The sequence below is a fragment of the Lithobates pipiens genome, unplaced genomic scaffold (genome assembly GCF_037356315.1).
Source record: "Lithobates pipiens isolate NorthernLeopardFrog02 unplaced genomic scaffold, aLitPip1_a1.2 Scaffold_8, whole genome shotgun sequence".
Classification (NCBI taxonomy): Eukaryota; Metazoa; Chordata; class Amphibia; order Anura; family Ranidae; genus Lithobates; species Lithobates pipiens.
Genome location: NW_027507903.1, coordinates 10,095,747 through 10,110,215, shown reverse-complemented (window position 1 = coordinate 10,110,215; position 14,469 = coordinate 10,095,747). Strand labels below are relative to the sequence as shown.

The window sequence follows — 14,469 nt, the reverse complement described above, 5'->3', positions numbered from 1 at the left end:
GGGGTGATTCTTTACTTCTATTGATGGGGGAGCTCTTAACATTTGATGTGAGGGGTGGAGGACTCTTGACTTCTATTGGTGGGGGGCTCTTGACATCTGATGTGGGGGAGGGGTGGGGGTGGGAAACGCTTGACTTCTATTGGTGGGGAAGCTCTGGACATCTGACGTAAGGGGGGGTGGGGGACTTTTTACTTCTATTGGTGGGGGAGCTCTTGACATCTGATGTAAGGGATGGTGGGGGACTCTTGACTTCTGTTGGTGGGGGAGCTCTTGACATCTGCTGTAAGGGATGGTGGGGGACTCTTGGCTTCTATCGGTGGGGGAACTCTGGACATCTGACGTAAGGGGGGGGTGGGGGACTTTTTACTTCTATTGGTGGGGGAGCTCTTGACATCTGATGTAAGGGATGGTGGGGGACTCTTGGCTTCTGTTGGTGGGGGAGCTCTGGACATCTGACGTAAGGGGGGGTGAGGGACTTTTTACTTCTATTGGTGGGGGAGCTCTTGACATCTGATGTAAGGGATGGTGGGGGACTCTTGGCTTCTATCGGTGGGGGAGCTTTGGACATCTGACGTAAGGAGGGGTGGGGGACTTTTTACTTCTATTGGTGGGGGAGCTCTTGACATCTGATGTAAGGGATGGTGGGGGACTCTTGGCTTCTATTGGTGGGGGGTTCTTGACATCTGATGTGGGGGAGGGGTGGGGTGGGAAACGCTTGACTTCTATTGGTGGGGAAGCTCTGGACATCTGACGTAAGGGGGGGTGGGGGACTTTTTACTTCTATTGGTGGGGGAGCTCTTGACATCTGATGTAAGGGATGGTGGGGGTCTCTTGACTTCTGTTGGTGGGGGAGCTCTGGACATCTGACGTAAGGGGGGGTGGGGGACTTTTTACTTCTATTGGTGGGGGAGCTCTTGACATCTGATGTAAGGGATGGTGGGGGACTCTTGACTTCTATTGGTGGGGGAGCTCTTGACATCTGATGTAAGGGAGGGTGGGGGACTCTTGACTTCTATTGGTGGGAGAGCTCTTGACATCTGATGTGAAGGGTGGAGGACTCTTGACTTCTATTGGTGGGGGGGCTCTTGACATCTGATGTAAGGGGGGGGGGGTGGGGGACTTTTTACTTCTATTGGTGGGGGAGCTCTTGACATCTGATGTAAGGGATGGTGGGGGACTCTTGACTTCTATATATGGGGGAGCTCTTGACGTCTGTTGTAAGGGATGGTGGGGAACTCTTGACTTCTATTGGTGGGGGAGCTCTTGACATCTGCTGTAAGGGATGGTGGGGGATTCTTATCTTCTATTGGTGGGGGAGCACTTGACGTCTGTTATAAGGGATGGTGGGGAACTCTTGACTTCTGTTTGTGGGGGAGCTCTTGACATCTGATGTAAGGGAGGGTGGGGGAATCTTGACTACCACTAGTGGGGGAGCTCTTGACATCTGATGTAAGGCAAGGTGGTAAGGGGTAGGGGTGTAGGGTGCCCTGGACACCTAGTCTTACAGATACTTCCAGCCCTTTGTGGGCAACCATAATACTGATGTGGGCAGCAATGAAATTGAGTTTGACACCCTTGCTATGGTGTGTACTTCAAAGAGCATAAGAGAAATATATATATAATACAATATAATACAAAATCTCAGTAAGCTGTCCAACGCACCTGTATGAGGGTAGTCCGTACTGGTCATGCGCATGGCGGGGGTGTAGGACACATTGGGCATGTCATGGTCTTTGTCCTTTTGCCTCTGCCGGTACCATAAGAAGAGTCCCAACAAAGTCATGATGATGAGCAGCAGAATGATGACGCCAATGATGGCCCCCGCCGAGTGTCGTTCGGAGCCGTGAGCCGGGCTGATTTTAGTGTAAGGATTCAGTTCTTCCATCATTAGAGCAGCTACAAAAAAAATAAAAAATAAAAGGAACACAGAGAATAAAAACTCTTTCATTATCAGGCACGCCGCACCTCGGAACGGTTTCAAAGTTTGAGAAAGCCGAAGCTGATTTTATTGGCGCACCGCCTAGCGTCTCTCACCCTGGTCGCAGCGGATGCCTTTGAAGCCAGGGTTGCAGTAGCAGGTCCCCGTGACGTGGTCACACGTGGCGTTGTTCGAACACTCGCACAGCTGCCGGCAGCCGTAGCCAAAGGTTCCCGGTGGGCACTCTGCGGGGAAATAGAAGGAAACCACTGAATGCCATGGGGACCGCGGGGCAGATATGAACGCACACACACTCGAAGATCTAGAAAACAAGCCTTATGTTGCTGCTAAACACATTACTATAGGAAGGGCCATCACAACAACACATCAACGGACCATTGATCGGAAATAAAGTCCTGCAGATTCTATTTTGATCACACCTTCTGTGTAGAGCTAGGTCTATGGAGGCAATCGCCGTTTGGCCAATCGTGATCTCTTTGCAATCGTATTTTGTTAAAGATTAAAGTAGCTCTCCAGCCAAAACAGTAGTTTTTCAGTTTTGAATAGAGTAGGGTAGGACTAGAACCCCTGTCGGGATTTTTACTGCTGCTTAGGAGATTAAAGTTGAGCTCCGGGTACTGCATAGGTACACGTTTGGTCTGGCTTGGCACAATGTAAGTATATCCCAAACCTGAGGGGCTGCTGGGGAAGCTGACAATCACTGTAGTAGTTGGTGCCACTACACTGATCGCTGTACCCTTCCCTTTTTTTTTTTCAACGAATACAAGTCATTCTCTGACTGGACGGGTGGAGACACAACTCAACGCAACACGCTCTCCACCTCATCTGCTCAGAGGACAACTTGTCTTCTTTAATCGATTGTCAGCAACCCTATGGATGCTTTCACATTGAGGCAGTTTATTAGGCATTTTAGCACTAGAAATAGCCTCTAACATCTAAAAACCGCCTTTTCACACTGGGGGCGGTGCGCTTTGCAGGAAGTTCTGAAAAGTCCTAAAGTCCTGCAAGCAGCATCTCTGGGGCGGTTTGGGGGTAAATCCTTCCAGGGGTTAAGTGGTTAAAAAAATGAAAGGCATTCTATGAATGGCAGCAGTGCCGGCTGAGTGATCCCCCTGTAGTAGCTATGCATATATACAGACTTACACCGTGCCAAGCTGGACCAATAGAACTATACAGTACACATCATACCTGGAGGTCAGGTTTAAAGCAGAACTAAACCCTCCTATCCTTTACAGCCAAGGAAGATGCCATCTTGGCCTCTCTTTGATCTGCAGGTGCCATGATGCTGCACATGTGATCAGTTATGACACCACCAATTTGATGGCTTGGCAGTTCAGCTGAGGGCACAAGCAACTGTTACAGTTATCATTCACGGCATGCTTTGAATGTAAGAAACAGTTGGGAAACAGTTAAATCAATGGATTTGGTTCCACTTTAACTGTCTCCATTTGTCCTAGTGATCATTATTCACTGGAACAAAAAGTGATGGAATTTTTTTTTAGAGTTGCCATTAAATCAGGAAAAGAATGGAAATCTTCTTATGGGGGATACCTGTTCTGGGGATGACTACCAGGGATTTCCATCACTTTGCAGAGATCTCCTCTTACTTCCTGTTGTATTGCTAGGACAGGAAGTGATTGGAAATCTCCCCAACAGGATGTGGACTGCAAACATTTTTTTTTAAAATGAGCTAGCACAGGTTTTATCCCTTTCCTACTCTATCCAAAGCTAAAAAGACATCATTTGGCTATATGTACACTTTAATTCATACAATATATATAATCTCCTAGTTTGAACTTGGTCAAGAATGTAGAAGCAAACCTTTACTCCTATCTCCAGGTATTACCTACTATACATTCTGATAGTCTATGGCAGTTGTTATCAAAAAGTGGTCCTTTGCTTGCCTTTGTTGGGCCCTTGGGGCACTATTCCTCTTATGATACAAGGCATTATTCCTCCTCCTGACACCAACAATGGGGCACTATTCCTCCTCCAGACACCAACAATGGGGCACTATTCCTTCATTTCACATCAACGACAGGGCTCTATTCCTCCCACTGACACCAATAATGAGGTATTATTCCCCCCACTGATACCAATAATGGGGCACTATTTCTCCCACTGATACCAATGATGGGGCACTATTCCCCCCACTGATACCAATAATGGGGTACTATTTCTCCCACTGATACCAATGATGGGGCACTATTCCTCCCACTGACACTAATGACTGGACACTATTCCTCCCACTGATACCAATGATGGGGCACTATTCCTCCCACTGACACCAATGATTGGGCACTATTCCTCCCACTAATACCAATGATGGGATACTATTCCTCCCACTGACACTAATGACGGGGCATTATTCCTCCCACTGACACCAATGATGGGGTACTAATCCTCCCACTGATACCAATGATGGGGCACTATTCCTCCCACTGACACCAATGATGGGGCACTATTCCTCCCACTGACACCAATGATGGGGTACCTATCCTCCCACTGATACCAATGATGGGGTAATATTCCTTCCACTGATACCAATGATGGGGCACAATTCCTCCCACTGACATCGGCAATGGGGCACTATTCCTCCCACTGACACCAATGATGGGGTAATTTTCTTCCCACAGACACCAATGATGGGGCACTATTTCTCCCACTGATACCAATGATGGGGCACTATTCCTCCCACTGATACCAATGATGGGGCACTATTCCTCCTACTGATACCAATGATATAGCACTATTCCTCCCACTGACATCAATGATGGGGCACTATTCCTCCCACTGACACCAATGATGGGGCACTATTCCTCCCACTGACACCAATGATGGGGCACAATTCCTCCCACTGACACCAATGATGGGGCACTATTGCTCCTCCTATTGACCACAGACATTATGTATTTTTTTTTTTCATCACCTGACCACCAAGCCTGAGGAATTTTCTTCTTTTCTTCTCCCACTGACCATAGTCTGGCCCTTCTAAAGTCTGATGGACAGTAAACTTGTCCTTTTTCTTTTTTTAAAGTTTGCAAATCCCTGGTCTATGTGTATAATTAGTTACATATTCACACATTTTTTTATTTTTTTTATCTTCTGTCCATATATCTGGGGATGGTTTATCAGCAACCTGAGGTAGGGACAACATGCAATTTAAACGCTCCCCCCCCCACCTCCCCATAGCCCAGTTCTTATGAGGATCTTGTAGGTGAGACAGACAGACAGACATAGAACAGGACATTGTTCAATGCAGGCTGTATGTGGGCTGCATGTGTTGTGCAGGACTAGACGCTGGCTGACAGGTCACTTACTCTGCTCGCAGTGTTTGCCTGTGAATCCTGTCCTACATGTGCACTGCCCAGTGATGTGGTCACAGTCGGCTCCGTTATGGCACTGGCAGACATTGGCACAGTCCTTTCCAAAAAAGGCTGATGGGCACCCTGCAGAACCAGAATAACGTCACCATACACCCAATGATAGACATGGGGAGACACAGTCCCCGCCACTACTGAGTTTCAGAGGCTTTCCATTCAAACTTATCTTAGTTTTGAAATTGGAACAATGAGCAAAACCAGCAATTACACACAATGCAGTCTACCACTAGCATCAACACCCTTTCACCATATTCGTATTACCTGTTGATTCTGCCAGTGGGTCCGTTATTTTTTCCAGGCCAAGCTGTCCAGCAAAAATGGCAGTTACAGAGTTGGGACAAGTCATATTACACCGGTGAAGGTACTTACAATGGTCGGCTTCTATTCATGCAGAACTCCAGACAAAAATAACAAGGTCAAATGTATATATAGCCTTTTAAAAGATAAAATACCCCCTAAAAAAAAATGCTTTTACTGTAATATTCACCTCCAATGCAAAGATTTCCCCTGCAGTATTATTTTTCTGCCACTAGAGGTCCTCAGTCTGATGGCCAAGGACAATGAATTTACTTCTTCTAAGCCTGGGTCGTCCTAGATCCACCCCAGCTTATGGTTGGACAGTGAAAGGCGAAGCTGCACAATGATGAGCTAACTCTGCTTTCTCCTCCTATCAGCATGCCTTTTGTCAGCACATTAACTGATCGGTTCCTTCTTCCTATCATACTCAAGCCTTGCTTACAGCTTACAGTCTGCAAGAGGTTGGCAACAGATCAAATTCAGATACTTAGGCTTGGTTCACACTGCAGCGTCACCAAAGTCGTGCAACTTGCTAGCAACTTCTGTGCACTGTGCATCTTGCTTGCAACTTTTGTGATGTAACATTGCAGTCTATGGCTGTCAGGAATGTGTGTACTCCTGCTCCATCATAGCTGCTGATTCCAGCATCCTTGTTTTGGCTATGATGCATCCCTGTCTGTCTGTCCACCTGCAAGGTGATTGATATGGCCAGTCTCTGGGTGGAGACCAAATCGGATTTAAGCCAGCCAAGCCTGCAGTCTCATGCTGCTTATTTGCCTGTCCTGCTCTGCTGTTTGGATTGCCTTGCTGATGACCTTGGATCGGAGATCGGACTATTCTCTGAACTCTGCCTGCCTTTTGATTACAGGTGGGGGCAGTGACCTTTTTTTGTATTGATTACAGATTGACCCTGACTATTCTGAACCTTGCCTGCCTTGTACCTGGAACTGTCATTGAACCACTCTGCCTGTCTGCCAGTACCTGTTTGCTTTGCTTAGTTTGTGCATGCCCCAGTGTGGTGGCCAGGCACTATAGCATTGTGTATAAGTCCTGGGGGCAATCAAGTACTGGTAGGCCTGCTTGTCTTATGGGAAAGGGAGCTGCTATAGATAAAGAACACACGAAGACAGCTATAGTGTCTGACCACCTGCCAGAGGCGTCGGCAGGGGGGGGCTCACCGTGGCTGAAGTCCGAGGGGGTCCCCAAAAAACCCTGAGTCTTGAGTGGGCACCGTTCCATTAATAGCCCCGAGTGCTGCCGAGCGAGGACAAATCTTATCCCGAGCACCGCCAAGTCACATAGCAGGTCCCGCCTTCTGTAGCCTGCAGCGCCGATGGATGTCCCACTGGTCCAATGGTGGGACCGCGAGATGTGTGACGTCCATCATAGGTATGTGTCAGGTAGGTAGGTCAGTACGTGTCAGGTAGGTAGGTCAGTGTATGTATGTCAGGTAGGTAGGTCAATGCATGTATGTCAGGTAGGTAGGTCAGTGTGGCAGGCAGGTAGGTCAGTGTGGCAGGCAGGTGAGTTTAGTAGTCGGCATTGATGGGCACCAGTAAGCCAGGCAGCAATCAGCAAGTGAGCTTACCCCCCGCCACACAACCCCACCGCTCCAACCAAAAAACCTGCACCCCCCTGCCCCCCGTGCCGACCTTGGACTCCAGGCTGAAGCCCCTTGTCTTTTTGCCACCTAGCAACTCCCTTGCCACCTACGTTAGGGGTAAACGTGACAATGGCACATAAGTCACACGAAAAGTTGCAGAAAAACAGTGCAGGAGCCTTTTTTTTGTTGCTGTGACCCATTGAAATGAATGTTTTTTGACTTGTCATGCGACTTTATATTGCAAGTCACATGATAAGTTGCAGCAGAGTGAATCAGGGCTTACACTACCTGTATTTAAAAAAAATACGATTTTTGTCTTACCTGTAAAATCCTTTTCTTGGAGTACATTGGGGACGCAGGATAGTATTCTCAAAACACCCGGGTTATACTGCTACCTTCAGGAGACTTGGACACTGGCAAAGCAATGCTGTAAGGACAGATCAGTAAGACTCCTCCCGCTCCCAGCATACCCCAGTTTAGCAAGCAATGAAAAGGAGGATCATAAATAAATAGAGGGGGGGGGGGGTGGGGGGGGGGCAACAGCAAATAAAAAGCTAATATTCCCACAAGCAGAGAACCATTAGGCTAACAGGGTGGCTCAATAGAGTTTACAGAGCCACCTGAAGAACCTTACGACTAAAGCTGGCACCAGATGCCTGAACATCCACCTGGTGAAACTAAAAGCATGGTAGCCTGGCAATTTTGTGAAACATATGCTCTATGCCAGGGTCCAAAAACTTTCTAAACAAAAGGACCAGTTTACTGTCCTTCGGGTTTTAGGGGGGGCAACACTGCGGCCAGCAGGAGTAGAAAATGTCTTAGTGTGGGAGCAAACAATAACTCATCACTGGTATCAGTGGAAGGAACAGTGCCCAATTGGTGGTGTCAATTGATTGAATAGTGAATGGTATAAGGCTCCATCGATGGTGTCAGTGGCAGTAATTCTAGCCCATTGCTGGAGTCAGCTGGAAGAATAGTTCTTTGCATTGTTGATTTAAGTGGCTGTAATTATGGCCAATTGTTAGTGTCAGTGGGAGGAATAGTTCCTCGTATAAGTAGGAGCTTGTTGGGGTTGGAGACCATGCTGCACTTAATCAGTCGCTGGTCGTGAGTGGATGATGAACTGGGTGAGGGGGAAGGACTTGCTTCCAATGGTTTGTGCCCAACTTTAAAGCAGGTGACGGTCAGCCCTTTTTTTTTTATTATGGGGCCTGGGCTGCTATTATTATTATTATTATTAATATACAGGATTTATACCTATATGCTACCACTGGGTTCAGCCTTAGGGTAGTTTCCGCATATGAACTATGAAGAGTAGGTAGAATGGAGCACCTGGTATTGTCAGGTCACCTTGAGACAAGGTGACAGATGCACACCGTAGGGATCAGGAGTGCACCGCAAGGTTGTGGACCCTACGGCTGACTGCTGCGGACAGGAGACAGGTCCCACCGGGTTAGAGCGGAAGATTCCCTGGGGTGCGTAGTCTAAGAGCCAGCAGGTATTCACCAGAGCCTCGAGTGGTGAGGATGGACTTGGCTGCAACTGGCTCCAGGTCGCAACCCCCAGGGTCCCCCAGCTCACACCCACAGTAGGCAACAGGAGGATAGGGATGGTGAGGGACAAAGCCAAGGTCGGGGCCACAAGCAGACAGGAATAGTCAGGGACACGCCAAAAGGTCAGGATCACAGGCAAACGGATAGTCAAAGACACGCCAAAGTCGGTAACGGAACAACAGAAGAGCACACGGCAGGTAACAGGAAGCCAAACACACAAAGGAATACACAATGGTTGATCAGCCCTGTTGGCTTGCAGTGCACAGGTTAATATAAGGTTCCCTGATAGGGCCTGGGGTGGAGCCATGCTTAGAGGAGAGGTTATAAAAACCACCAGGTGGAAGTGGCTGGCCTCTTAGTCTGAACACATGAGGGGAGGTAAGCAAACAGGAAGATCACTGCATAACCATGACAGGTATCCAGTAAATGCAAGTTGGAAGGTGTTTATTGGAGATTGTAGTAAGTATGAAAAGCCAATGTGTTTCAGCGGTACAAAGACTCCCCCTCTTCACTAGGATCAGATGGATGTTTGTCAGTGTCGGCTGTGCTCCCTCGCTGTTCATATAGGAACAGCCCTGAAGAAGGGAGAGTTTTGTTCCCCCAAAACATGTTGGCTTGTCACACTTGTTACAATCTCCAATAAATGCCTTCCAACTTGTATTTACTGGACACTGGTTGCTCCTTTCTACCCACTCTTCATCGTATAGGTGGGAGGAATAGTTCCTCGTATAAGCAACAGTGCCCCAGGGGCTGTATTAAGGCAAGCAAAGGCCCACGTTTGGCCCCCAGGCCCTAGATTGGAGACCACTGCTCTATGCTTGAGAAGCTCCAACTGATCTGGTAGAGTGTACCCAAGACAGGGTAAAAGAAAATGTTGCCTTTGATGGTATGTGCATGAAGGACGAGCTGTTCAATCCACCCAGCGATGGTGGAACAAGAAACTGGCTTTCCCCTACGTGGAACTTCTGGAACGGCAAACAGAAAGTTAGACTAATGAAAGAGAAGGTGCAGCTGAGAAACTCAAACAGCTTGTAACACATCTAGACAATGAAGAGAATTCTCACTAGGATGTTTAGGAACAAGAGAGATATTAGAATGTCGTGAACAAGGTAAAAGGAAGAAACAACCTTGGGAAGAAAATAGGCCCTGGTTCCCAAAACAACCTTGTCTTTGTGTAGCACAAAAAATGGTTTCCTACAGGTTAAAGCCGGCAACCCAGAATCTTGTCTAGCAGGTGAGATGGCCTTAAGAAAGACAATCTTGCGGGCAATGACAGAAGGATATCTCTGATAGGTTCCAAGGGCAGTCTGTGAAGAATTAACTGAACCAGGTTGGGATCCCATGGAGTTTACTGGGGAATGTACAGGGAGAACAACATGAGTGACATCCCGTATGAAGGTCTTCACTAAAAGTGAGAGGCAAGCAGTCTCTAAAAAAAACCTGTTGAGGTTGAGATTTGACCCTTGAGGGTAGCCAAGGTTAAATGTGGATCCAGACAAGGCTGGAGAAAAGATTGGATTTGTCCAATGGAGAAATTCCTGGGCTGGAAGTTCCTCGTCTTTCACCATGAGAAAATGGTAGACTTAGCAGGAAGTTGACTTCCTCAAATTCCTAGCTTTTAAAGGCACAGGGATGACCACATCTGATAGATCCTCATCCTCATTCCTGGATTTGGTGACAAACCTGATCAGTTTTTGACCCTGGGAGCCAAGAGGTCTACAGCTGGCATCTGGCACCAGTGACAAAGGTCCAAGATCAGTGGTCGCCAAACTTTTGGACCTCACAAGCCACTAAACTCACAAATTTGAATCCCGTGGACCACTAACATGAATTTCACATGCCTTATACATACAATGCTCTGGCTCTCTGTCCCCCTCCCCCTGGATTACACTGCTGCCTTATACACACAATGCCCTGGCTCTCTGCCCCCCCCCCCCCCCCCCCCCCGTACTCTGCATCACATTGCTGCCTTACACAGACTCATCATTGTAAATCACCTCCTTATCCAGAAAACAAACACTTCTGTGCACGGGTGGATTACTAGACAGTCTGTATGTCATGATGGTGCATGTCACTGGCCTAGCTACCCTCAGGGATAGGGGTATCCTGATAAACAAAAAAAAGAAAGAAAGGGAGCACCAGCCTAGTGCATTATCCTTTGGATGTATTTTATTAAGAATGGATATAAAAGAAAACTACTCACAAATTTAGGTGAATGGCTCACAATGTAAATTGGTTCCATAAGTAGCAGCAATAGGTCAGAACCAGATAAAGTCCAAATGGTCACAGAGGAAAAGACGAGGGCCACTGCTGGCTGACGCGTTTCGAAGGATCACCTTCTTCCTCAGAGCACAGCAGTGTTGCCTCCCTCAGTTATCCAAATATATATATATATATATATACATATATACACAGTGCCTTGCGAAAGTATTCGGCCCCCTTGAACTTTTCAACCTTTTGCCACATTTCAGGCTTCAAACATAAAGATATAAAATTTTTATTTTTTATGAAGAATCACCAACAAGTGGGATACAATTGTGAAGTGGAACGAAATCTATTGAATAATTTAAACTTTTTTAGCAAATAAAAAACTGAAAAGTGGTGCGTGCAAAATTATTCGGCCCCTTTACTTTCAGTGCAGCAAACTCACTCCAGAAGTTCAGCGAGGATCTCTGAATGATCCAATGTTGTCCTAAAATGACTGATGGTGATAAATAGAATCCACCTGTGTGTAATCAAGTCTCTGTATAAATGCACCTGCTCTGTGATAGTCTCAGGGTTCTGTTGAAAGCGCAGAGAGCATCATGAAGACCAAGGAACACACCAGGCAGGTCCGTAATACTGTTGTGGAGAAGTTTAAAGCCGGATTTGGATACAAAAAGATTTCCCAAGCTTTAAACATCCCAAACATCCCAAGGAGCACTGTGCAAGTCCCTCTAAACTTTCAGCTCAGACAAGGAGAAGACTGATCAGAGATGCAGCCAAGAGGCCCATGATCACTCTGGATGAAATGCAGAGAACTACAGCTGAGGTGGGAGAGTCTGTCCATAGGACAACAATCAGTCGTACACGGCACAAATCTGGCCTTTATGGAAGAGTGGCAAGAAGAAAGCCATTTCTTAAAGATATCCATAAAAAGTCTCCTCTAAAGTTTGCCACAAGCCACCTGGGAGACACACCAAACATGTGGAAGAAGGTGCTCTGGTCAGATGAAACCAAAATCGAACTTTTTGCCCACAATGCAAAACGATATGTTTGGCGTAAAAGCAACACAGCTCATCACTGTCATGGTTATGCAATAGAGTTCGTCTGCTTACCTGTCTGCATGTGTTCATTTCTAGAGACCAGCCGAGCTTCACCTGACTGCTTTTATATCCTTCCTCTGGCATGGCTCCACCCTAGCTCCTATCAGACAACTCTATATTAACCTGTGCACTGCTAGCCTATCCTGCTGATCAACCTTTGTGTGTTAGCTTCCTGTTTCCTGCCGTGTGCTCTGCTACTGTTTTCCGTTACTGACTTTGGCGTGTTTGACTATCCCTGTTTGCCTGTGACCCTGACCTTTTGGCGTGTACCCGACTATTCTTGTCTGCTTGCGGCCCCGACCTTGGCTTTGTCCCTCATCATCCCTATCCTCCTGTTGCCTACTGTGGGTGTGAGCTGGGGGACCCTGGGGGTCGCGACCTGGAGCCAGTTGCAGCCAAGTCCATCCTCACCCCTCGAGGCTCTGGTGAACACCTGCTGGCTCTTAGACTCCGCGCCCCAGGGAATCTCACACTCTAACCCCAGTGGGATTTGTTCCCCGTCTGCAGCAGTCAGCCGTAGGGTCCACAACCTCGCAGTGCACCCCTAACCCTACGGTGTGCATCTGTCACCTGGGCTCTAGGTGACCTGACAATCACCCTCAACACACCATCCCCACTGTCAAACATGGTGGTGGCAGCATCATGGTTTGGGCCTGCTTTTCTTCAGCAGGGACAAGGAAGATGGTTCAAATTGAGGGGAAGATGGATGCAGCCAAATACAGGACCATTCTGGATGAAAACCTGTTGGAGTCTGCAAAAGACCTGAAACTGGGATGGAGATTTATCTTCCAACAAGACAATGATCCCAAACATACAGCAAAATCTACAAAGGAATGGTTCACAAATAAACGTATCCAGGTGTTAGAATGGCCAAGTCAAAGTCCAGACCTGAATCCAATCGAGAATCTGTGGAAAGAGCTGAAAACTGCTGTTCACAAACGCTCTCCATCCAACCTCACTGAGCTCCAGCTGTTTTGCAAGGAAGAATGGGCAAGAATTTCAGTCTCTCGATGTGCAAAACTGATAGAGACATACCCCAAGCGACTTGCAGCTGTAATCGCAGCAAAAGGTGGCTCTACAAAGTATTAACGCAAGGGGGCCGAATAATTTTCCCCACCCCACTTTTCATTTTTTTATTAGTTAAAAAAGTTTCAAAAATCCAATAGATTTCGTTCCACTTCACAATTGTGTCCCACTTGTTGGTGATTCTTCACAAAAAATAAAAATTTTATACCTTTATGTTTGAAGCCTGAAATGTGGCAAAAGGTTGAAAAGTTCAAGGGGGCCGAATACTTTCGCAAGGCACTGTATACCGTATTTATTGGCGTATAACACGCACTTTTTTCCGCTTAAAATCAGGGGAAAATAATGGGTGCGTGTTATACACCGATCCCCCCGCCGATCTGCCGATCTGCGCTGTCTGTGGAGCGCCGCCGACATTTACCGAGCTGAGCCGAGTGTACTGTGTACTCGGTTCCGCTCTCAGTCACGCCCAGTCCCGTCTCCTAGCCTTTACGTCCCGCCATTGGCCCAGTGTTGTGTCCATCACAGGAGCCAGGACAAGGGGCGGGACGGGGGCGTTACTGGGAGTAGAGCCGAGTAGCCGAGTACCCTCGGCTCGGCTCGGTCTATGTCGGTGGCAAAAGGAGCAGAAGATCTCGACGGCGGCGGCGGGAGGAGCCGAAGATCTCGCCGGCGGCGGCGGGAGGAGCCGAAGATCTCGGCGGCGGCGGCGGCGGTAAATTTAAAACTAACCATGCTGCAATTTTGGGAAAGGCTGCAGGGGGACAGTGGAAGGCTGCAGGAGAACAGTGTAGGGCTGCAGGGGGACAGTGGAAGGCTGCAGGAGAACAGTGTAGGGCTGCAGGGGGACAGTGTAAGGCTACATTGATGGGCATTTAAAATGTAAGGTTTTTTTCCTTAAACTTCCCTCCTAAACTTGGGGTGCGTGTTATACGCCGATAAATACTATATTTATATACACACATGCATCACTAATCAGGCAAACAGGGACCTCCCAGAAGGGCTTGGGAAGCCCTTGCATTTCCGTGGGCGGTCAAAGGACCAAAGGTGACGCCCCCACGGGAGGCTCTTGCTAAAAGGCTCTGAGGAAGAAGGTGACCCTTCGAAATGCGTCAGCCGGCAGTGGCTCCGTCATGTCCTCTGTAACCATTTAGAGTTTATCTGGTTCTGACTTATTGCTTATTTACATTGTGAGCCATTCACCTACATTTGTGAGTAGTTTTCTTTTATATCCATTTTTAATAAAATCCATCAAAAAGAATAATGCACTAGGCTGGTGCGCTCTTTCTTTCTTTACCTCCTTATCCAGCCATGTGCTCAAGCTCCATGCTCCCTCCCACAGTCTGTGATCAGCGCTGCCATTGGA

The 14,469-nt window shown here is 47.6% G+C and overlaps 1 protein-coding gene across 4 annotated transcripts in view; it reads right to left on the bottom strand.

Annotated features, from left to right (window-relative positions):
- The window catches only part of LOC143962650 (multiple epidermal growth factor-like domains protein 11), a 981,904-nt gene that overhangs the window by 112,184 nt on the left and 855,251 nt on the right, over positions 1-14,469 (bottom strand). For 3 of the 4 annotated variants that reach the window (XM_077471986.1, XM_077471983.1, XM_077471985.1), the window contains 3 exons: positions 5,260-5,388; positions 2,035-2,163; positions 1,663-1,896 (listed from right to left, as the gene is read on the bottom strand). In XM_077471986.1, coding sequence (XP_077328112.1) covers positions 1,663-1,896; positions 2,035-2,163; positions 5,260-5,388 — 492 coding nt within the window. The remainder of the gene's footprint in view (positions 1-1,662; positions 1,897-2,034; positions 2,164-5,259; positions 5,389-14,469) is intronic. The other variant, XM_077471984.1, reaches the window with a different exon arrangement.